Below are 24,982 nucleotides of genomic sequence, written 5' to 3'. Positions count from 1 at the left end.
GGACATGATGGGATTCCATGCACTGTCCAGCTGGTAGCCGCTGTCACGGTTTAACAGATTTTAAGCCAGTCACATTTCTACGGATTCTTTAATAATGGAGTCCCAGAGAGACATTGCTGTGGACAAAATCATTGTTTTCTCGTACTCCATTGTATGTCCAGTAGAAATATAATGTTCAGCAATAGCGGACTTGCTTGGCTGCAAAAGGCGGGTGTAACGTTGATGTTCAGTGCAGCGTTCAGGTATGTGGATGACACTTTCATAGTGTGGCCTCATGGAGAAGATAAATTAATGGAGTTTCTACATCATGTCAACTTCATTCATAGTAACATCCTGTTCATCATGGAAATAGAGAAAGATGGATGTCCTCGTTCGAAGGAAGAATGGTGGTTCTCTAGGGCAATCAGTTTACCAGAAACCCATTCAAACTGATTTGTACCTGCAAGCATCGAGTTGCCATGAGTTTGCTTAAAACACTCGTTGATAGAGCTCATACTGTCTCAGATCTAGATAGCTCAAGAACTCGCCCATCTAAAGACAGTATTCAGCGAAAATGGGTATTCCATCCGGCAGATTAACAGGGCACTAACAGTTAAAACTAAGAAGCAGGAAGTGAATAAGGAGGAGAACATGCCGGAACAATCTTTAGCTTTTCTTCCTTTCGTTGGCAACACTTCGTTTAAAATAGCAAGAATCCTCCGAAAATTTCAGGTAAAAGTGGTTTTTTGCCCACCATCGAAGATTGCGGACCTTGTGGGATCAGTTAAGGACAATCTGTTACTACGAAAGGCCGGAATTTAAAAGATACCGTGCCAGTGTGGTATGGCTTACATAGGTCAAACCACATGCACCGTCAAAGAACACTGCACTGAACATCGTTACACCCGCCTTTTGCAGCCAAGCAAGTCCGCTATTGCTGGACATTGTATTTCTAATGGACATTCAATGGAGTATGAGAAAACAATGATTTTGTCCACAGCAACATCTTTCTGGGACTCCATTATTAAAGAATCCGTAGAAATACGACTGGCGGAAAATCTGTTAAACCGTGACAGCGGCTACCAGCTGGACAGTGCATGGAATCCCATCATCTCCACGATTTGCTCAAATTGAAGACGACAGAGTGCGTCGACTGCCATGGCAAACAGCAACGCAGAGGGCGACTGAGTTCCGCTATTCCACCAGCGAGGGCGGTGCCGGCAGGCAGTGTGGTTCAACTATCAAGTTTTCGACGCATGCGCAGAATAGTTACAGTACGCTATATATTGCGGAACGGAGGACGTTTTCGCCAGTCTGCGACGGCTCACCTGAAGATGACTGGCAGGTGCCCAGTTGAAATATCGTGCGAAGTATTGAACGACGACCGGCTGCAAGCCCGAAATTTGTTCTTACTGCCTGTTTCTGTAGAATAAACAACTGTTTGACCCTAGCTGCATTACCACATAAGAATGTGCCATAATAGCACAGTACTAATGAAATTATGCAATGTATACTAAAAATCCCATTTACGAGTTAAAATGTCACAACTTGTGCTGAGAGGACGTAGTATGAGGGAGTCTATTGTGAGCGGTGTGGTCTGGAGACGTTTAGCTTTCACAAATGGGAATGATTCATTCATGAAAAAATGTGTTTCACAAAGCAGCTGTTCAGTTTGAAGACTGGTTTATGCTGCTTTTTATTCTCGTCCACCTCATAAAAGCCTCTTCAGAACTTTTCACTTGAACCTCTTTTTGTATTCAAGCCTTGGTCTCTCTCTACAGTCTCTCTCTACAGTCTCTCCCCCCCCCCCCCTCCCCTCCACTAACTTCCATTATGAAACTGATGATTCCTTGATGCCTCAGACTGTGTCCTATCAACCTTTCCCTTCTTTTAGTCAAGTTGTGAATAATTTTTTGCCCCCCAATTTGATTTAGTACCTCCTCATTACATACTTGATCTACCCACGTAGTCTTCAGCTTTCTTCTGTAGCATCACAATTCAAAAGTTTGTTCTTGTTGCAACAGTTTCTTGTCCATGTTTCACTTCTGTACAAAGCTACACTCCACACAAATACCTTCAGGAAAGCGTCCGGACACTTGAATCTGTATCTAATGTTAATGAATCTCTTTTCAGGAACGTCTTCCTTCCTATTGTGAATATACATTTTTTACCCTGTCTTATTTGACCATGATAAGTTATTCTGCTGCTCAAACAGCAAAGCAAAACTCATCTACTATTTTAAGTGTCTCATCTCCTAATCTAATTCCCCCAGCATCACTCGATTTAATTCGATGACGTGCCATTAGCTTTCATTTAAATTTTGTTGATATACATCTGTGTTAAGGCACTATCCACTTTGTTCAACTGCCCTTGCAATTATTCTGTGATCTCTGACAGAATTACTGTGTCACTGGTGAGCCTTTAAGTCTTTATTTCTTCTCCCTGTACTTCACATCCCTTTCAAAATTACTTCTCTGTTTCCTTTACTATTGAATAACACTGGTGATAGGCTACAACTGTCCGTCTCACTCCTAGAGTACTTCTCGCCTTTCACATCCTTTGACTCTTGTAACTTTAGTCCGGTTTCTGTACAAGCTCTAAATAAATTTCGCTTCCCATATTTTACACGTGCTACCTTCGTGAAGCTATATTTTTGAAAAACTGATGGCCAGCAAATCAGTCTTAAAGCTAGATGTTAAGGCCCTGAATAATGATTAAAATAAAACTCTATGAAGTTTGCACCAGGTGACTGCAAAAGATAAATTATCATTTTATAGTTCTCCCATTCTGCTTAGTTTATTATTTAACATAATAGGCACATATCAATAACATTCTCGGATACAGAACAAAAATCTGATTGCTCGACAACACTGGGAAGTCACAAACTCCATTCGCCAGTGCAAAACATGACAACATTGCCCCGAGAACAATTTAGAATACCTCGAGTCTCTTCGTAAACACACGTATTTGTTACTAGTGCCATTAGTGAAAGAGGAAGGGCTCTTACGAGATTTGCTTCTCTGGGCCTTTCGCGTGCACCCGCCGGTGGCGTTTCACGTGACTCGACACGGCAAAGCACTTGCCGCATATGTCGCAGCTGTACGGCTTCTCACCCGTGTGCACCCTGCCGTGTGCATTGAGAGAGCTGAGGTAGCAAAACGTCGCTCCACAGAGTCCGCAGCTATAAGGCCTCTCGCCGGAATGACTCTGCAAGTGTCTCTTCAGAGTGTTCAGCTCGGCAAACTGCCTCTCGCACAGATTGCAGCTGTAGGGCTTCTCGCCCGTATGCGTCAGTCTGTGCCTCTTGAGAGTCGCAGACCACATGAAGCTTTCGCCGCAGACATCGCAGCCGTAAGGCCTCTCGTCCGTGTGCCTCCGCGTGTGCGCCTTCAGGCTGTTCGGCGCGGCGAAGGAGCTCCCGCAAATTTCGCAGCTGTACTTTTTCTTTCCGGTGTGGAGTTGCCTGTGCGTTTTGAGTTTGTCCAGAAGAGAGAAGGACAGCCCGCAAACGTCGCACCGGTACGGCGTCTCGCCCGTGTGCAGCCGCAGGTGCCTCTTCAGGCTGTCGGAGTGGCCGAAGGTCCTCCCGCAGATTTCGCAGCGGTGAGGCTTCTCGTCGGAGTGCGTAATTTTGTGGTTGTGGAGGTGAATCCACTGGACGAAAGCTTTGCCGCAAATTTCGCAGGCGTACGGCCTCTCCCCGGAGTGAGTCCGCGTGTGAATGTTCAGGCTCTGGGGCGTCGGGAAGGCCTTGCCGCACGTATCGCAGCTGTGAGGACGTTTTCGGGGCTTCCGTCCGTCGTGAGGCAGCTCGGATCTTCCGGAAGTCTGAAGAGCCCCCCGTAGCCCGTCCTCGTGAGCAGTCACGTGTCCGAGCAGAGACTCTGCGTCGTCGAACACCTCCCCGCACACTCTGCAGATGTGGTCCGGAGGTGGCACACCCGGTACGTGGGTGAACACGTGGAGTACGAGGCTGTGCTTTAATGTAAAAGCTGAAGAGCATGAACTACATTCAAAGTCTTGCCCGACACTCTGTCTCGCTGCAGTATTACAGTTGCTGTGAGGTGCGCTCTCGTGCATCCGATACTGCGACAATCCCACATCGGTACCGACTCGTCCCGCCAGGGCAGGAATTGCTGTTTCTGTTGACGCAGTGGCGAAGAACCCAAATCTGTGGAGCATAATGTGAATGTATTAAACATACATTATTTCAAAAATTAAAAATAAAAACAGTATTAAATCATATTGTACAACATGCACACTGAAATGTAACCACCGTAGTCAGGTTATGACGTATTACACGATCTCGGCATTTAACGAAGAACCTGATACCTCAGCATACTTGGTTCCTGTATATTGTCACTTCAGGATTTTAGCAATAACACACAATTTTGAACAGACAATTAACACTTTTGGTTAATAATTTGAGTATTTCGTTTTATTCTGACTTCAAACCTCAGTCCATGCATAATTTGCAATCTGTAATAATAATAATAATAATAATAATGTGATGGGATGATGGGCACTACATTGTTTTATGTCACATGAAAGTGTATTAATTAATGTAAAACAGAGTAGAGATGACTGCATGCAGTGAATACAGCTGCTGTATATCTGAAAGCATTTAACAAACCTTAAGACAAATAGGAAATTTCTAAAAGCAAAACTGTATGTTATGTGAAATGATTAGATCTCAATGAATGTAACAAATATTGTTGAACCACTTGTCACGTATTATCCGGTGAAAAATTGTTAATGTATAATAAATTTAACTTGTTTGCTACATTATGCAGCATTCATTTTTCATTATTTAGAAGAAGGTCTTTTATTTCATTTTAAATTCTTACACCCTGCCACTCTGCATACATTATCACTGCACTAATTTAGCAGTTATGTTGGCTGTAAAGTGCACAGGCTTAATATGAAAACGTCATTTGGGCAGACTATAGCCTTTACGTTACTACAGACACACAAAACATTCATGAAAATTAATAATATGCTGCATAATTTGTGTATATGTTCAATAATCTTGTGTGTGTGTGTGTGTGTGTGTGTGTGTGTGTGTGAGAGAGAGAGAGAGAGAGAGAGAGAGAGAGAGAGAAAGAGAGAGAGAGTATAAAGGTGTGTACAAATCAAGAACATCCCCATCTGGAGATATAGCTACAATTATAACTTCACTGTTCTACACAGTATTCTGAAACGGAGGAAAGAAAGGAGATTATGGTTTAAGGATTTGTCAATGGTTACCTCATTAGAGACAGAATACAAATTCAAACTGAAGTGGGATGGGAAAGGAAATCAGCAGAGTCCTTTTGAAAGGAACCGTGCCAACCAACATTCTGCTTTATTGATTTAAGGAATCCGTTGATGATCTAAATGCGGATGGCCAGGGAGGAATTGCAAATGCCCAGATGCCAAATGCACTGTCATCCTTGTCAGGTACAGAATACCACGATCTTAACACCTGATTCCAGACATACGACACCACAATCTCACGACTGGACCAGATGGTGAGTGTGTTGCAATTTCTACAGAGGGTAACTGGTCCAGTTGTTAAAAGTGTTCTATCAACCTCATCAAGCTTTCGACACCTAGGACCGGAATAAATTTTTTATAAATTCTGAAAGTAGCAGAGGTACAATAATGTAAACTAAAGATTATCTACGACTTGTACAGAAACTAGACTACACCTATAGGAGTCAAAAAACGTGAGAGGGAAGCAGGGGTTGAGAATGGAGTGAGACATGGTTGTACCCTCATCACAATGTTATTAAATCTGTACAGTGAGCTAGCAGTAAAGAAAATCAGAAGAAATTCGGAAAGGGAACAGAAGTTGAGGCAGAGAGTGTTAAGACTTTGAGGTTTGCAGATGACATTGTAATTCTGTCAGAGACAGCAGAGGACTTTGAAGAGCAGTTGAACGGCAAGGATACCGTATTCAAAAGATGGTTAATACATGATATTAAATAAAAGTAAAATCAGGATAGTGGAATGCAGGTGATGATTTGGAATTAAATTAGGAAATATGTGACTGTAAAAGTAGTATATGAGTTTTGCTATTTGGACAGTAAAGTAACTGATGGCCAAAAGTATACAGAATATAAAATGCAGATTGGCAGCAGCAAGAAAATCATTTCTGAAAAATAGAAATGTGTCAAACCCGAATATAAATTAAGTGTTAGAAGTCTTTTATGGAGATATTTGTCAGTACAAGAAAGGTGCAACATAGTGTAGTTGAATTAAATCACACGATGCTAGGGGAATTAGATAAGGAAATAAGGTGCTGAAAGTAGTAGACAGGGTTTTACTATTAGGAAACAAAGATAACTTACAATGATAGAAGTAGAGAGGATAGGAATTTTAGACAAGCAGTAACAAGAAAAGCACTTCCACTTTTTTTAATAAAATAAAAACACAAAATTTTAGCATGTTTTATAGTCTTTATTTATTTAGTTAACCCATTTTCAGCTTACATCACATTGTAAATCATTGCAGAGGATGAAAAACATTTTTTAAACACCTTTTTTGTGTTTCTTGTCTTTACTATTATTCTTCTGTCTATAGTTTAGTTTAATCACTACTACAATTTTGATTAGTTTGTTCCACTTGGCAATGTGAAATGCTTTCCAAAGGTCTACAAATGCTATACAAACTTATTCTGTCGACCGTAGAGCTACCCTCAGTTATACTGCGAAGGCACGGGAGTCGATCTATTGCCCCTCTGCCTTAAGGATTCTGCGGGCACTACATGCCATGGTTACCACGGTCTATGCCTTCTCAGAGGCCAAATTCACCTTCAGATAAATTGGCTTTACTTATGTTCTTAAAGTGTCTGTGTATTATTTTTGGTAATATTTTCGAAAGTGTGAGCTCGGATGCTGAATGTGCTGTGATTTTCACACATGGCTGCTCTGTTCTTCTTTGGAATCGTTATCACAATACTTTTCTTAAAGTTTTTTGGGACGATACCAGTTTCGCACAAGTTATTCCAGAAGAATGGTCATTATTGAGGGACACCACAGGAATGATCGCTGGAAGCACAAAGGTCCAGTAGACACGAGCCCTAAAGTGCATACCTTAAGAGTACGACCAATTTTTTCATCTTCAATATTGTGAAACAAATCTCTTGTACTGCACACTCTTTGCTTTCCATATTACGAGAGGTGGTAGTATGGACCCGAACAGCTGAGCCTCGGTTGGAGCGATGGCGTATTAAAGTAAACGTCGACAAGTGTGAAGCAGTTCTGTTCACACGCAGACCGAAACTACTGTGCAAACATCAACACTGTAGACCAATAACACTACATACACGCCCAATACGTTTCCGAGAGAAAGTCAGATACCTTGGTGTCTGGCTGGACCGGAAACTTACATGGGGGGAACCACATCGAATACGTTGCCAACCGAGCGCACACGAGGCTCAAACAGCTCTACCCAATGCTCAACAGGGAAAGCACACTGAATAGGAGGGTGTCGAGGTCCATATACGTGACACTGATTAGACCTCTGATGACATACGCAGCTCCTGTCTGGGGATATACAGCTCCTACACGACTGCGCCACCTGCAGATCATACAGAACAAGGTGCTACGAATCATTAGCAACGCTCCACGCTACACATGCACTGTAGATCTTCACCATGAATACCGCCTTGATACCCTCAAGGAAGTATTCAAAAAACACGCCACACGACTATACAGGAACTCGAGACACTCGAGCAATCCTTTCGTCCTCACTCTGGGAAACTACGATCACAACCACAGGTGGAAGCACAAGCGGCCAAAGACACTGCTAGCTAGGGCATAGCCACCTATGGTAAACTAACATACGCAAACAGCGACAAACGTCGGTAAGCCCCTGCATATCAGCAACACTGACTGGCAACTACCAGCTGCTATTAGTGCTGACCAACAGGCCACAGCAGGGACACCGACAAGCTCGCCCACAGACGCACAAACAAGCTGCCAACATTCCCTCACACTGTGCTTCCGGTATATGACCTATCCGACACAAGACCGATAACAAACCTAACTGTTGCAGGTTGCTGACGCTGAACGAGGACTCTGTAGCAGCACCCAGCGCCAGCCGCCGAGCAGCAAAAACGCACAACGTCAAGGTATCGACACACACGATACCCACTACTAACAAAGCCTATCCTTGCACGACCTATCGCAGGCAGCAAGACAACCGCTACTGCTCTTACCACCCGACCTAACTATCGCAGAGGTTTTTTTCCCTTGGCTCTTGCCACGGCACTTTTTTTCCTCTGACCTTCAAACCACTACCCTTCGTCCGATTTCGACCAATCTATCTCCAGATGAGCGCGTATTGATGGTTAACCCTAACCAGACGTACGCAAACATCGCAGTACCCACATCCTGCGACACCTCACTTTAGTGAATACTAACCCCTATGCAGAGATGGCAGTAGACCTTTTGTGTTGGCCATCATGCCGGTGTGGGCGTGGAGGGGCTCCACCTCTATTGAAAAAAAAAAAAGTATGGACCAAAACAAGAGAAAAATGTTAAGTAAATATTGGGTTCTAAAATGCACACCTTAAGAGCTATGAGTACATTTTTGAAGAGAAGAGATGTGCTTCAAAGTGGTGAAGATGAACAAGCACTCACAACTCTTGAGGAACACATTTTAGAGCTTAGTGTTTACTAGACTTTTTGCTTTGAATGAACATTCCTGTCACATCCCTGAATATTCACCATTCCTCCTGGAACAGCCAGTATACCACTGACAGGTGGTTGCCTTGGTTCTGCATCTAATGCTTTAAGTACTCCACTGACAAACAAAAGTCAGCAAATGTCTGAACTTGGGCTTTGGAAGCGACCGGTTTGGTGCACAAATCAGGCTTCCTTGTTATCTTTTCCAACCAGTACTGAGTGTGGCTAGACTTCTGTGGTGGTTCCACATCAAACTGCTCCAGAAGGATCCTCCCGGGTATTTGAGGTATTCACTGGCTTCAGTGCTCAGTCACAAAGTCCAACAACATTGGTTCCTTTGTTCTATTTACATAAATTGCAATGACTGATATGCAATAAATTGATACGAGAGAGTTTTTATTGAGAAACTACAGAACGGTGTTTAGAATTATTTACAATATTATATGTAACAAAAGTATTGAATTGATCTATAGAACCATTTTGTTTGAAATGGACCCTCGAATGATACTTCAACAGAAGTAAACTATAATGAAGTACGTCACACCTTTAAAAATAATATATACACGAAATGGAAGTTTTTGTGCAATATTATGCTTTTTGTGAAGATATTTTACACAGAATCTTTAACCAGCTTACTGAAAAATATCAAGTTGCAAATGTTCTTCTCGTCTGGATGAAATTTGTGTGAAGATATCCTAAATTTACATATTAACCAGAGTTTACAACAGCAGTTGCGATCTTTAACAGTGTTGACATTAGACGTAAGGTCTGCGGACAGTTTATCGACCGATAACATTGAGATTATATCACGTAAAATTCACACGCGGTACTACAGGAATATTCCTTATTAATGGTATCAGATTGGTTTGTGTCCCCGATCTGAAAATATAGGACCTGCAGTATTAAATTTTCTCGACAAAAGATAAAAGGTGTTGTGCTTGAGGGTTAAAAGCTTACATGCTCTAATTCAAATCAACATTTTCGACTTGGGCACCAATGAGACAATTGACACAGAGCAATCTTGACAGTATTTGGCCCAGCTGAAGTGGCCGAGCGGTTCAAGGTGCTACAGTCCGTAACTGCGCGACCGCTACGGTCACAGGTTCGAATCCTGCCTCGGGCAGCGTAACGTTGCCTGTAATGCCTCTCCTGGGCTCATAACCGTATCGGTTTGACCCTAGACTACTGAAAACCCACGGCCTGGTCAGACGAGTCCCAATTTCAGCCGGTCAGATCTGACGGCAAGGTCGGAGTGTGGTGCAGACCCCACGAAGGCAGGGACTCGAGCTCTCGACAAGGCACCGAGCGAGCCGGTTGTGGCTCCACTACGGTGTGGGCCGACTGAACAGACCGTCGACTGGAAACGGATAGGATCGGCTACACGGAGACCGTCTGCTGCTGTTCGTGGACTTCACGTTCACAAACAACGTCGAAATTTTCTAAGAATGACAATGCACCGTGCCACTGCGCCACATCTGTTCCCGATTGGCTTGAAGAATAATCTGGACAATACGAGCGAATGAGCTGGCTACCCAGATTGCCTGATGTGAATCCCATCAAAAGTTTACGGGGCATAATTGAAAGGTCAGTTTGCACACAAAATCTTGCACCGGCCATACTTTCATAACTACGGATGGCTGCAGAGGCACCACAGCTCCATATTTCTGCAGGGGACTCCTAACAACCTGTCGAGTCCGTGCCGTGTCGAGCTGCTGCACTATCCCAGCAAACGAACGTCGAACACAGTATTAGGAGGTACCCCACGACTTTTGTCACCTCGGTGTAGGTATATGGAAAAATATAACTAAAACAAGTGCTGACGGTTGACACACATGCTCTGTTATGTAGTCTACTATGCACAACTGCCACACTGTTCACACTGCATCATCTGCGTAGGACCTCAGACTGGCACGAACATTGTCTGTTTGGCTGTTTATATATTCTGAACAGTACTCTGGTGGATGCCCCCACATTTGGAATGATACAAAGAGTTCTGCTTGCTACGAAAATCTTCAATGCAGTCACACCAGTGTTTAGACATTCTGCACACCTGTACTTTGTCTTCTAGGTGACAGAATGGATCTGTATCTAAAGCTGCATCCAAAGTGAAGTGTGCAACAAATTTCAGGCTATGTTTCTGGCAACCACTGCAAACTCATGTTGGCAACACATCTGAAACATGGAAATAGCTATCCACGAGTGTGTCAGCCCAATGTTTTTGGCCAGCTCCTGCACCTTGCCACTGCACGGCAGAAGCATTCGTATGTGACTAGGTCACCTGTAGTTTGTACGCTTTTGCACTTGTTTACGCAGTCCATCAATACGATACTGAAAGGTAGCAGACAAGGCCACACGGTTTGGAACTGCTGTCATCGTACGAGGCAGAGAAATGCTTGTGGAATGTCGGGAATTCCAGCTATAAGAATGTAAACAGATGACAGGAGTCTTTGGAAAGAACTGCGGCTGTATTTAGGGCCAGCAGCAGCTGTATCGGGAAGCAGATCAGGTTGCTAATCATTCGCGGCTTCAAAACCGGTCCTCCACGTACCTCAGGTATTATTTCAGACGTCGCTTACTTTGAAATGTGAAACAAATATGCATATCTCTGGCTTGAAACTGCAGCTGCCAAAATATTGAGAGTAACACTGTAATTGCTTTCCTGAAATTTGTGTCTTCTTTGTACCATACAATACTATCACAAAAGCCATAATTTGAAATTCAAAGGATGACATCCTAGCGAATTTACAAAAGGCTGCGTCATCTTCCACACTCGTCCCATTGCAAATTATTGTCGCCACTTCTTCTGCAGTATGTTTTTATCCACCAATGACTATTACGCATTTCTCTTAATGTCTTTAAGTTTTTTATACTCACAGTGCAGCACAACATATCGATACAGTTTTCTCATTATTAGACACAGGGTAGCAGATGGTCCAGATACACTATGGGAAAGTAAGATGCGTGGACAGAAACCTTAGTGAGAGGTAGTACTTGAAACTACATTAAAACAGGACAGGAAACACATTTACAACAAAAACATTTCCTGTCAGGATGCAATTTAAGATGAGTCTAACAACAGGGTATCAATCTGAGCTCTGCCTTACACTGTCTTCAGTCTCTCTCTCTCTCTCTCTCTCTCTCTCTCTCTCTCTCTCTCTCTCACACACACACAAACACACACACACACGCTATTGTTTCTCATGGAAACTATGTCAATCCTTACAAAGACCTTCAGTCTCCAGAAAATATACACTTAATAATTCTAGAAAAAGATTTGCCTTACTGACTCCTTTTAACAACTGGCAACATATCACTTCAAACTATTGAAACTTACCGTGTTCTGTCAAAATATATCTCTGCCGCTCCTGGTTCCTGGAACATTAGGAGAGACAATTATGTGTTGGTTGATTGGACAACACAGAATGTACTTACTAGCAACACCTCTGTCTGTTACAGACGGTGTGTCAACAACATATTACAACTGATAAAATATGTTCTTACATTTATATTTAGTCAGTGCTACCATCTCGTCCCATTCTTTTCTCCAAAAATTTCACTTCAGACATTTAACGGTCATCTAAAGCTTTCATATAATAATCATTCTGAAATCAGTGGCTCCCATTTAGTTCCATGAAAACTACAACATACACAAAAGGCATAACAACACCGACACAGCAAGATTTCAGCTACATACCATCACTTTTCCACACAGTCAACCACAGTCCATTATAAACCTTTGCCAACAGTGAAGCAGAGCCCACGACTGGCTGAGGCTACACACCATCTCACATCTGTGATGAAAGCATCCGGATCTGGAATATATCGGCCATAAATTCAGTCTTTCGTAGGAACAAAGAGGTGGAAGTTTGAGCCAAACAACAATTGTGCGGTGCTTGTGGCGGGACAGTTCAGCCTTTCACTGCTACGGACATGCTCTTTGCATTCCATGCTGAGGAGGCTTGTGTTATGGCTGTACTGTTTGAAAAATACTGGTGCCTGTCCTAAGAGACAGAATTCCTGCTGATATGAAATACTTACCATCTGGTTTTACAAAAACTATTAAGTGAAAGAATTTGATTTTTGGACATCTTACAGTCTGATATTTCCACTCAGTAAAGAACTGAATTTCTTTTTCTTATCTGTCATACTTAATGTGCTGCATCAGGTTAAGTAAAATCTTGCAAGAAGTTTTAAAGAGTTTGCAGAGTTAAAAATGCATTGCATAAACTTTATGTATGGGTCATTTTGGATCATACATTGAAGTGAATGAAATCTAGATAAGATATCGAAATTTTATTTAAAATGGAGAGCAGAAGGATATCTCATTTTGGTCTCAATTAATTGGGTTTTATATCTGAAGCACAGTTGCGCACGATGTGCAAACCACATTGTCATAACAACTGTCGTAGCTCATAAACGATTCAAGATATCAAAATGAAGTCATTTGCAAATGATAGCACACAATAATGCACATATGTTACATGATGAATTCTGGAAACACTTTATTCACCAAGTCATGGAAGTAACTCATCTGCAGCAATGGTGTCAGCAGCTCAGGAAGCATTCAGACATCCATAGCGCTTGTAATATTAGTACCTGTTTCGATGGCTTAAATAAACTTACATTCGATAATCTAACCGTGCAGGCTCATAGAAGCCATACAATTTGTGTAAAAATTTCTTAGATTGTCGCTTAGCAGCGACCACCTGATATTTCAAAGAATATCTTACGTGTCACGGCACAGAATACGAATTGTTCATAACTTGTATCGATAGCGATATTTTGTGTTTCTTATTTTTTGACAGCTGAAGAATTGTAACCCTCTCCTGTTACCACAGTCCTGATACATTTTTTGAAGATGGCAGACGTGTATGTGGTGCAGTCCGCAATCATTAATTAGTTATTACAAAATATTACTATTGTTCAGTGCTATGTTAGAATTTATGTGTGCATCTGAGATGAAATATAGAAGATGATAAAGTACTTTATTTAAAGAAACAACCAGCAAGATAGAAAATTGAAATTGTATGGAGCATATTGTTAGCAATACTGACTAAGGTAATTATATTGGTTATTGTGCTCTCAAATGCTGTACTGCCTGCTTATTACTTAAAGTATTTCTGTGCTATCCATCTCCTATTAATGGCAACAGAAATAACAGTGTTTTTCTAGATTTCATACAGCTACCAGGGATCCCATGAACCATGGACCTTGCCGTGGGTGGGGAGGCTTGCGTGCCTCAGCGATACAGATGGTCGTACTGTAGGTGCAACCACAAAAGAGGGGTATCTACTGAGAGGCCAGACAAACGTGTGGTTCCTGAAGAGGGGCAGCAGCCTTTTCAGTAGTTGCGGGGGCAACAGTCTGGATGATTGACTGATCTGGCCTTATAACACCAACCAAAACAGCCTTGCTGTGCTGGTACTGTGAACGGCTGAAAGCAAGGGGAAACTACAGCCATAATTATTCCCAAGAGCATGCAGCTCTACTGTATGATTAAATAATGATGGTGTCCTCTTTGGTAAAATATTCGGGAGGTAAAATAGTGCCCCATTCGGATCTCCGGGTGGGGACTACTCAGGAGGACGTCGTTATCAGGGGAAAGAAAACTGTCGTTCTACAGATCAGAGTGTGGAATGTCAGATCCCTTAATTGGGCAGGTAGGATAGAAAATTTAAAAAGGGAAATGAATAGGTTAAAGTTAGATATAGTGGGAATTAGTGAAGTTCAGTGGCAGGAGGAACAAGACTTTTGGTCAGGTGAATAGTGTTATAAATACAAAATCAAATAGGGGTAATGCCGGGGTAGGTTTAATAATGAATAAAGAAAATAGGAGTGCGGGTAAGCTACTACAAACAGCATAGTGAACGCATTATTGTGGCCAAGATAGACACGAAGCCCACACCTACTACAATAGCACAAGTTTATATGTCAACTAGCTGTGCAGATGATGAAGGAATTGATGAAATGTATGATGAGATAAAAGAAATTATTCAGATAGTGAAGGGAGATGAAAATTTAATAGTCATGGGTGACTGGAATTCGAGAGTAGGAGAAGGGAGAGAAGGAAACATAGTAGGTGAATATGTATTGGGAGTAAGAAATGAAAGAGGAATCCGTCTGCCGTCTGGCAGAATTTTGCACAGAGCAGAACTTAATCATAGCTAACACTTGGTTCAAGAATCATAAAAGAAGGTTGTATACATGGAAAAAGCCTGGAGATACTAAAAGGTATCAGATAGATTATATAATGGTAAGACAGAGATTTAGGAACCAGGTTTTAAATTGTAAGACATTTCCAGGGGCAGATGTGGACTCTGACCACAATCTATTTGTTATGACCTGTAGATTAAAACTGAAGAAACTCCAAAAAGGTGGGAATTTAAGGAGATGGGACCTGGACAAACTGATTAAACTAGAGGTTGTACAGAGTTCCAGGAGAGCGTAAGGGAACAATTGTCACAAATGGGGGAAAGATATGCAGTAGAAGAAGAATGGGTAGCTCTGAGGGATGAAGTAGTGAAGGCAGCAGAGGATCAAGTAGGTAAAAAGACGAGGGCTAGTAGAAATCCTTGGGTAACACAAGAAATATTGAATTTAATTGATAAAAGGAGAAAATATAAAAATGCAGTAAATGAAGCAGGCAAAAACGAATACAAACGTCTCAAAAATGAGATCGACAGGAAGTGCAAAATGGCTAAGCAGGTATGGCTAGAGGACAAATGTAAGGCTGTAGAGGCTTATCTCACTAGGGGTAGGTAGATACTGCCTACAGGAAAATTAATGAGACCTTTGGAGAAAAGAGAACCACTTGCATGAATTTCAAAAGCTCAGATGGAAACCCAGTTCTAAGCAAAGAAGGGAAAGCAGAAAGGTGGAAGGAGTATATAGAGGGTCTATACAAGGGTGATGTACTTAAGGACAATATTATGGAAATGGAAGAGGTGTAGATGAAGATGAAATGGGAGATACGATAATGCGTGAAGAGTTTGACAGAGCACTGAAAGACCCGAGTTGAAACAAGGCCCCGGGAATAGACAACATTCCATTGGAACTACTGACGACCTTGGGAGAGCCAGTCCTGACCAAACTCTACCATCTGGTGAGCAAGATGTATGAGACAGGCGAAATACCCTCAGACGTCAAGAAGAATGTAATAATTCCAATCCCAACGAAAGCAGGTGCTGACAGATGTGAAAATTACCAGACTATCAGTTTAATAAGTCACAGCTGCAAAATACTAACGCGAATTCTTTACAGACATATGGAAAAACTGGTAGAAGCCGACCTTGGGAAAGATCAGTTTGGATTCCGTAGAAATATTGGAATACGTGAGGCAACACTGACCTTACGACTTATCTTAGAAGAAAGATTAAGGAAAGGCAAACCTACGTTTCTAGAATTTGTAGACTTAGAGAAAGATTTTGACAATGTTGACTGGAATACTCATTTCAAATTCTAAAGGTGGCAGGAGTAAAATACAGGGAGCGAAAGGCTATTTACAATTTGTACAGAAACCAGATGGCAGTTATAAGAGTCGAGGGGCATGAAAGGGAAGCAGTGGTTGGGAAGGGAGTGAGACAGGGTTGTGGCCTATCCCCAATGTTATTCAATCTGTATATTGAGCAAGCAGTAAAGGAAACAAAAGAAAAATTCGGAGTAGGTATTAAAATCCATGGAGAAGAAATAAAAACTTTGAGGTTCGCCGATGACATTGTAATTCTGTCAGAGACAGCAAAGGACTTGGAAGAGCAATTGAACGGAATGGACAGTGTCTTGAAAGGAGGATATAAGATGAACATCAACAAAAGCAAAACGGGGATAATGGAATGTAGTCAAATTAAGTCGGATGATACTGAAGGAATTAGATTAGGAAATGGGACGCTTAAAGTAGTAAATGAGTTTTGCTATTTGGGGAGCAAAATAACTGATGATGGTCGAAGTAGAGAGGAGGAGGAGGAGGAGGAGGAGGAGGAGATTAGTGTGTAACGTCCCGTCGACAACGAGGTCATTAGAGACAGAGCGCAAGCTCGGGTGAGGAAAGGATGGGGAAGGAAATCGGCCGTGCCCTTTCACAGGAACCATCCTGGCATTTGCCTGAAACGATTTAGGGAAATCACGGAAAACCTAAATCAGGAGGGCCGGAGACGGGATTGAACCGTCGTCCTCCCGAATGCGAGTCCAGTGTGCTAACCACTGCGCCACCTCGCTCGGTGAAGTAGAGAGGATATAAAATGTAGACTGGCAATGGCAAGGAAAGGGTTTCTGAAGAAGAGAAATTTGTTAATATCGAGTATAGATTTAAATGTCAGGAAGTTGTTTCTGAAAGTATTTGTATGGAGTGTAGCCATGAATGGAAGTGAAACATGGATGATAAATAGTTTGGACAAGAAGAGAACAGAAGCTTTCGAAATTTGGTGCTACAGAAGAATGCTGAAGATTAGATGGGTAGATCACATAACTAATGAGGAGGTATTGAGTAGAATTGGGGAGAAGAGGAGTTTGTGGCACAACTTGACAAGAAGAAGGGACCGGTTGGTAGGACATGTTCTGAGGCATCAAGGGGTCTCCAGTTTAGTATTGGAGGGCAGCGTGGAGGGTAAAAATCGTAGAGAGAGACCAAGAGATGAATACACTAAGCAGATTCAGAGGGATGTAGGTTGCAGTAAGTACTGGGAGATGAAGAAGCTTGCAGAGGATAGAGTAGCATGGAGAGCTGCATCAAACCAGTCTCAGGACTGAAGACAACAACAACAACAACAACAACAACAACAACCAGGGACTGAATGCATGTTGGCAAACGTCATAGTTAAGGCAGAAGGTGCATTGCCATTTAAGTTGTTTGTGATTTAAATCCAATTTCTTTTAACGTGTGGTATAGTATAGAAAAGAGAATTTCCAGCTCTGTCTGGTCCCTTAGGTTTCTCTGTTCGTAGTTGCTATCTCTCATATCCGGTCGTGATCGAACATGATCACGACACAAATAAATTAAGTTGTAATGTGAACTCTGTTTTTAATCTTGAGAACACTACGCCTTCTGCAAACGATTTCAGGTGACATAAACTATCACATACAGTAGTTAAGTTTTTGAAAAGTCTTTGCTCTTTCCGTCAAGAAGTGGTGCAAAACTCACAACAAATTTCTGAAATTTCACAAGAGAATTATAATTTAATCAAAATATAAATAATTTTTTAAAAGATAAACCACCACACACTGTAGGAAAATGCAAGCGGTGCCTGTATAAATGTCCACAGCACTTGGGGAACGGCGTAGTAGGATGTGAAAGGGTTAACGGTCAAAAACTGTTGTGGAGCCTGTCATATTCTACATCAACATCCTTTTATCTACATCTACGTACATATTCCGCAAGCCACTGTGTGGTGCATGGCAGAGGGTGCTCTGCCTCTGTACCACTACTAGTCACTTCCCTTCCTGATCCACTCAAAAATCGAGCAGTGAAAAATGACTGACTGACTGCCTCTGTAGGAGCTGTAGTTCCTCAAATCTTATCTACAAGGTCTTTAGGTGCAACGTATGCTGGTGGCAGTAGAATCGTTCAGCAGTCAGCTCGCAATGCTGGTTCTCTAAATTTTCCTAATAGTGTTTTTCGGAGGGAAAAAAAATCGCCTTCCCTCCAGGCATTCCCATTTGGGCTCCTGAAGCATCTCCGTAACATTTAAACATTGTTTGAGCCCGCCGGTAACAAATCTAGCAGTCCGTCTCTAAAATGCTTCGACGTCTTTTCTCAATCTGACCTGGTACGGATTGCAAACACTGGGAGCAGTACTCGAGAATGGGTTGCACCTGTGGCCTATATCCGGTCTCCTTTAAAGATGAACTACTCTTTCCTAACAGTCTACTAATGAACCCAAGTCGACCATTCGCCGTCCCTACCATCCTTCTCACACTCGTTCCACCTCATATCGCTTTGCAGAGCTATGCCCAGAAATTTCTACGACTTGACTGTGTCAAGCAGGACACTAGTAATACTGTATCCGAACATTACAGGTTTGATCTTCCTACTCACTGCATTAACTTACATTTTTCCACATTTACGCGTAGCTTCCATTCGTCACACCAACTGGAAATTTTGTCTAAGTTATCTCGTATCTTCCTACCGTCACTCAACTTCGACACCATACTGTACACTATGGCATCACCAGAAAACAGCTGCAGACTGCTGCCCACACTGTCTGCAAAATCATTTATGTATACGGAGAATAACGGTGGTCCCCAATGAGATTATCACTCTGCAGTTGAGTGTGCACCGATATGAAACTTCTAGGATTAAAACCGTGTGCCGGACTGAGACTCGAACTCGGGACCTTTGCCTTTCGCAGTGGCAAGTGCTCTACCATCTGAGCCACCCAAGCACGACTCACGCCCCCTCCTAACAGCTGTACTTCTGCCAGAATCTCGTCTCCTATCTTCCAAACTTTACAGAAGCTCTCCTGCGAACCTTGCAGAACTAGCACTCCTGAAAGAAAGGATATTGCGGAGACACGGCTTAGCCACAGCCTGGGGGATGTTTCCAGCGGAGTGTGCGCTGATATGAAACTTCCTGGCAGATTAAAACTGTGTGCCAGACTGAGACTCGAACTCGGGACCTTTGCCTTTCGCTGGCAAGCGCTCTACCATCTGAGAGGAGGTAATGGCAGAAGTAAAGCTGTGAGGACGGGGTGTGAGTCGTGCTTGGGTAGCTCAGTTGGTAGAGCACTTGCCCGCAAAAGGCAAAGGTCTCGAGTTCGAGTCTCGGTCCAGCACACAGTTTTAATCTGCCAGGAAGTTTCACAACAGCGGTCCCATCACATTTCCTCGGGGCATTCCTCCCGATACCCTCGTCTGTAACGAACATTCGCCATCGAAGACCTTCATTAATATCCTGCAATGGGGGCACTTTGTCGAATGGTCTACCTGTTGTCCTTCATCCATATTTTGTAGTATATCTCGTGAAATAAGGGTGAGCCGAGTAAAACTGTGCCGACTCGTGGATGTAAGCTACTCAGTCTCGAGAAAGTTTATTATATTCGAACTGAGAATATGTTTCAGGATTCTGCACCAAACAGAAGTTGGAGATATTGGTCTGTAATTTTGCATTATGTCGTTAGTGCACCTATCTCGCATACAATTTGCGCCAAATGATGTGTAACATCTTGTCAAAGCGTTACAACCGAGGTTCAGTTGTGCACACAATTCCTCAGCCTCGCAGATGAGTCGATCGAGACACAGCTGAGCAGCCCTGACCACATCCTCCTCACCACTACTGACACACATTATCCATCACACACAGTTTCTAGTACCTCTGGAAACAATTTACGTAAATGTTCAAGACCTGTATATTACACTCTGCAGTTTGAAGTACGTAGGGAACTCAGAAAGTAAGTTACACGTCTCATGACAGGAGTGGACCACTGTGAAAAAAGAGGAGCGTGCACGTTCCGGGTTTCCTGCGGACACAGGTCCACTGCGACACGGGTAACACGTGCACCACACTGTGCGAGTGGAATGGCGTGGCAACAGGAAACGTATGGCGAAGTCGAAACGCGTGGTGCTGTACAATTCCTGTAAGCGAAACATCTAAATTGCACACCGTTTCGCTGTGAAAGTCTGGAGGTATGCAGACCGAGTGCAATGTCGTGTCCAGGGGTAGTGAAAAGAGGTGCCAACAATTCGACCGAGGCCACACAGGCGTAAGGCACTTCGACCGTTAAGTCCAGCTCTTGCACCCGATTTCCTGCTTCTCTACAAGTTGAGAGAACATCTGAAGGGAAAGATATTTTCCCAACAACGAGGCTGCTCGATAACTTTCCAGGTACACTTCCACGACCGAACATGGTATACCTATCATTGCGGAACTGAACGATCGGCAAACGTTCTGACTGTCGGTTACAGAGACTTAGCGACTGTGTTGAAAATGTTGTCATGTATGTGTGTCACTTGAAAGTGACATGTAGAATTTAGAAGAAGTTACTTCATCTGTCATAATAATACCTGTGTTACTTTTTAAATTCCCCTCATATATGATGTTCCTGCTACATACAATAGAGTGTAGTATGCTCCAAGCAACACACAATCAGTGCTACGTCTTTCACGGACAGTGAATGAAAGACGAATGCAGAGAGGAAACAGATGCATCTGGAGAGGCCAGCCACAGAAAGGTCAAAAGCAGCTACCAGAAGCACAGACAACTCTTTGTCCAGTAACAGAAAATCCTTCCTATGGCCCAGGACTGCATTAGACTGTTGTTGAAATTTGAAACACCATTTTGCAAATACGTGCTTTTTAGTCGTTTATGGAAAATTTTCAAATGAATTATTAAAGAAAAAGATCTAATATTTTCGGTATTTTTACAGAAAATAAATTTACATATTTTATCACAGCCTTTTCGAAATATGTTAAAAAAAAAATAAATCATCATTACCAACAGAACTTGACAAAAATGCTGTTTGTGGATTTTTCCAGCAATTAAAAAATATTATCTAAAGAACATATATATGATCTTAAGAAAATATGCCACAGTATATGACAGACATGGAGAAGGCACCAAAGTACATAGAGGCTGATTATGGGAGAATAAAAAATGCTACAAAAATTATGTATCTAGTTGAAATGATACAACCAAATGCTTTGGACAAAGATGCTAAGTTTGTAAGGGCTATCAATTAATAAAAATACTGGGATAACAAGAAATCTTTATCTGTATATGCAAAACTCTGGCATAACAACACTTTCGTTAGACAAAAATATGTTTCAGAATCGTTTCATTATACACAGTCACGCAATTAGGTGGAATAAAAAGGAGGAGACGAAAACAGTCAGGAAAATCTATGGACCAAAATATGACAATGGAAAATGGAAATTAAGAAGCAATAAACAACATTATGAAAGAACAGAACAAATGTTAGGCACAATGAGGAGGAGAAGAGTTGCATGCTACAGATGTCTAAAAAGGCTAGACGAGACAATAACAAAGAAGTTTTTAACATTTTTGATGGAAATGCGAAAACATGAATGACATGCATCAAAGAAGTTATAGGGAAATGGAAATAATGGAGGAAAGAATAGAAAAAAGTTGAGAGCAAAAGGAAAAAGTTTCAAGGGCTTCAAGGAGAAAACAAAGAAAAAAGACAGGTGCAACAGGAACAGAAGAAAGAAGAGAATAGCATAGCGAAAGAATCAAAAACTACGGAGAAGAAAAGCAGGAGAAATAATGAAGATACACATTATTTTAGGTAGGCCCCAGAAGGCCAAACAATTAAAAAATTTACAAATCTACTGAAATCTTTTTAAGAAATGGTATCAAATATACTTATGGAGAGCACGGGAAACCTATATAATAATGGCCAACCAAAGGTTTGAACCAGCTGAGTCAGGGTAGCGGTGCATCTGCCCAAATGTGCACACTCATCACACTCTTTGTCAACAAATTAATGTAGTGAAGGAGAGAAGTAATCAGATGTAGTCATGTGTAGGTGTATACAACATTTCATCAGCATTGGTTTGGTGAAAACAGCATCATGGTCTGAGTGGAGAATAAAGAGATATTTGAGGTTTAATTCAGCTTATCGATCTGAAATAATACAAATTCTTTGATCTTTTTTGAAAGTGAAAATCTGCCGAGCACTCTAAAACATGTATAAACTTTTTGGCTGTAAACTATAAACTAAATATTCAATACAGCTGAAAATGCAAACATACGTCACAAGCATGTGTACCAACAAGGTGACAAGAAAAAAATCGAAAATTGAATATATAAAACCTGGAAAATTATAAAATTTCCCGTTATTTTTGACAACACTTCATACACTGAGTCCCGAGCATAAATACTGCATAGTTCGCAGACGTGGACACCCATTCAGTAAGGACTCTTGGAAGAGCCCGAGGTAGCGTAAAAGGACAGAGGACAAAGTGGATGACATTACGCAGAAATTCTGTAAGTTTTCATTCCGAGTGTGCCTCCCCAATGGAAATCAATGCATGTTGTTGCAATATCGAAAGGATTAACAATTCTTACTGTGGATTTTGTGGTGTCGCTGACGGGCAGCGGTGGGGAGTGACGTGCCACTGTCGGGAAGAGTGTGGAGTGGGATCGGGGACAACTTCTTTCAGAATCTGACAATGTCAGGCAATGTTCAAAGCTTAGGACAGGCAATAGGCTGTGGCTTCAATTCTTGTCAGTAAGCTCAACCGAGTGTGACACGGAAATTATTTTACAAGCTTGGTTTTTGGAGAACGTCTGGTTAGTGAGTGTCAGCAGTTCCTAAAGTATTCTGTCACTACGGTCCAAAGTTGCGTGTGGCAGGTGCCGACACTCGTATGCTGCAAAGCACAGTGGAGTTGTGGCACCTTAACAGTGCAAATTGGCACACGAGTAATTTTTCAATATAGATGGGATGGGAGTGAGAAGTTATGGTCACTTGAGGTCTGTGAATTCTGATCAAAGAAATTTGTAGTCTTGCGCGATTGCTATAACGAACGTACACCTACAGAATTGGAGGACACTGGGCCTTGACAGTATCTAAACATTTTACCACACGTTTCTGTTATTTATTTACAGCTTTACCGACTTCCTCGCGAACACTGTTGTCGTAGCACAACTGGCTATCGGAGTTTGTACAGTGGATTGCAGCCTACTGGAAGTTCCACTGCAGGTAAGACGAGGTGAATTTAACAGATCGAGGATGTGCGGCCGGACTTCGAAGGTGCAGAATCTAAAAGAGAGGTCTACTACTCACTACAGCCAAGCACCCACATTAGACTTCCACTTCCCCACCGTTACCCGATGCGTTTTGTTTAGCTCGACACTAAAAAGTTCGAGTCAAATTAATGTAAAATACAAGAGGGAGTAGCAGAGAACGTCACCTGCCGTCCTTCCGAATACGAGTCGAAACTGTAGGCACTGCAACAGTTCATTCACGACTTTAGTGAGAGTAGAGTTATCGTCAAACTCTTTCAAACATAATGGGCGTGATTCTTTCCCTTCTCTGCGTCACCTCGTTTGTTGTAAGTCTTCGTAAAGGTTCCAGGAAACTGCGCCGTGTTAAGATACTCAGTTACGGATACCGCAGACAGAAACCGGTCGAGATCGATAGTTCTCTGGGAACTTGCCTCATCTTGTGATGACCCTTCGTTTAGAGCCGGAGATAAATAGCAATTCCAGCAGAGGGCTCAAAGTGAGGGCTGTAAAACTCAGATTAATCAGTCAGAGATGCACACAGTGTCTCAAAAAGGTCCATAAAATTTCACAAGAATACGTAAATTTAAACTCACACAATGACACTAAAAGTTTACCTCAAGGTCACTCATAATCTGTCAGCTCGTGTAGTTGCCAGGAGGGGTTTCCTACTGCAGCTCGCTCGCTAACTCATCTGTCGGCAATTTCGTACTGAGTCAATATAGCAATAACACAATAATGCAATGTGCCAAAAAGTTGTTTCCAGTAACACTACTGCCCTGGCACCTCGACATAAGAATATTTCTCAACAACGAACTGCCTCAACGACGGATCACCTTATGACGGACGTGCAGATCTCTCATTACACCACCGAACTCTGAATTTGTGGGCTTCTGTGGTGTGAGAGTGTGGAAGACTGCATTTATATGCCTTCTCATCAAACAACTTCCGGTGAACTTCAACACAGCATACTAGCACCACTGAAAACAATAACTGTAGACATAATAATATTATTTATATAGTCAGGAATCGGATTTCGGCTTCTCGGACAGTCGTCACCACGACTCCAGATTGTTTGTGTGGGTAGTGGATGATAAATTGAACATTCATTTAAGATAAATGAAAACTTCCATCATAAATGTAACTGGGAAATGTAGCTCAAGGCTAAAGCGCAAGAATGTAAGAGGTATTCTTGTAGGACCAGATGGTAATTTTACAAACATAAACTTTGTAGTCCTATGCGTAAGTTATAATTCGTGCTGTTTCTAGCTTCATTTGTGCAGAAGATTCAAGCTTGCAAAATCATGGGAATCTTTTTGAAGCACCACACGTTTCAAGAGAGTGGCCCAACACGGCTCCATTTGCATTACGGTGGACAGACTGCCCGAGGCTGTGGCAAGAAACAGGGAAACCCGACGTGAGCTGGCAATGGAGTTTGCCTAAATATAAATACTGTAATGTACACTGAGCAGGATAGCAATATTCACATATACAGATGGTGGTAATATCACACGCATGAGGTTCTGTTTCATAAATCTTCAGTGAATTCAATAGTCCAAGATCCACAGCGCCAAGAGTGTCCCGAGAATACCGAATTTCAGGCATTACCTCTCACGATGGACAGTGCAGTAGCCAACGGCCTCAAGACAAGCAATAC

General features: G+C 42.2%; 1 protein-coding gene across 4 annotated transcripts in view; it reads right to left on the bottom strand.

The window, feature by feature from the left end:
• Positions 1-2,748: 2,748 nt before the first annotated feature.
• LOC126426775 (zinc finger protein OZF-like) overlaps positions 2,749-24,982 on the bottom strand; it is a 162,700-nt gene continuing 140,466 nt past the window's right edge. For all 4 annotated transcript variants that reach the window (XM_050088767.1, XM_050088764.1, XM_050088765.1 and 1 more), the window contains exons 7-8: positions 11,986-12,023; positions 2,749-4,150 (exon numbers count right to left, since the gene is read on the bottom strand). In XM_050088767.1, the coding sequence (XP_049944724.1) occupies positions 2,983-4,150; positions 11,986-12,023 (1,206 nt within the window). In that variant the 3' untranslated portion in view covers positions 2,749-2,982. The remainder of the gene's footprint in view (positions 4,151-11,985; positions 12,024-24,982) is intronic.

This window comes from Schistocerca serialis, chromosome 11 (assembly GCF_023864345.2).
Source record: "Schistocerca serialis cubense isolate TAMUIC-IGC-003099 chromosome 11, iqSchSeri2.2, whole genome shotgun sequence".
Lineage (NCBI taxonomy): Eukaryota > Metazoa > Arthropoda > Insecta > Orthoptera > Acrididae > Schistocerca > Schistocerca serialis.
The sequence above is the reverse complement of the archived record's forward strand: the minus strand, read 5'-3'. Positions and strand labels throughout refer to the sequence as shown.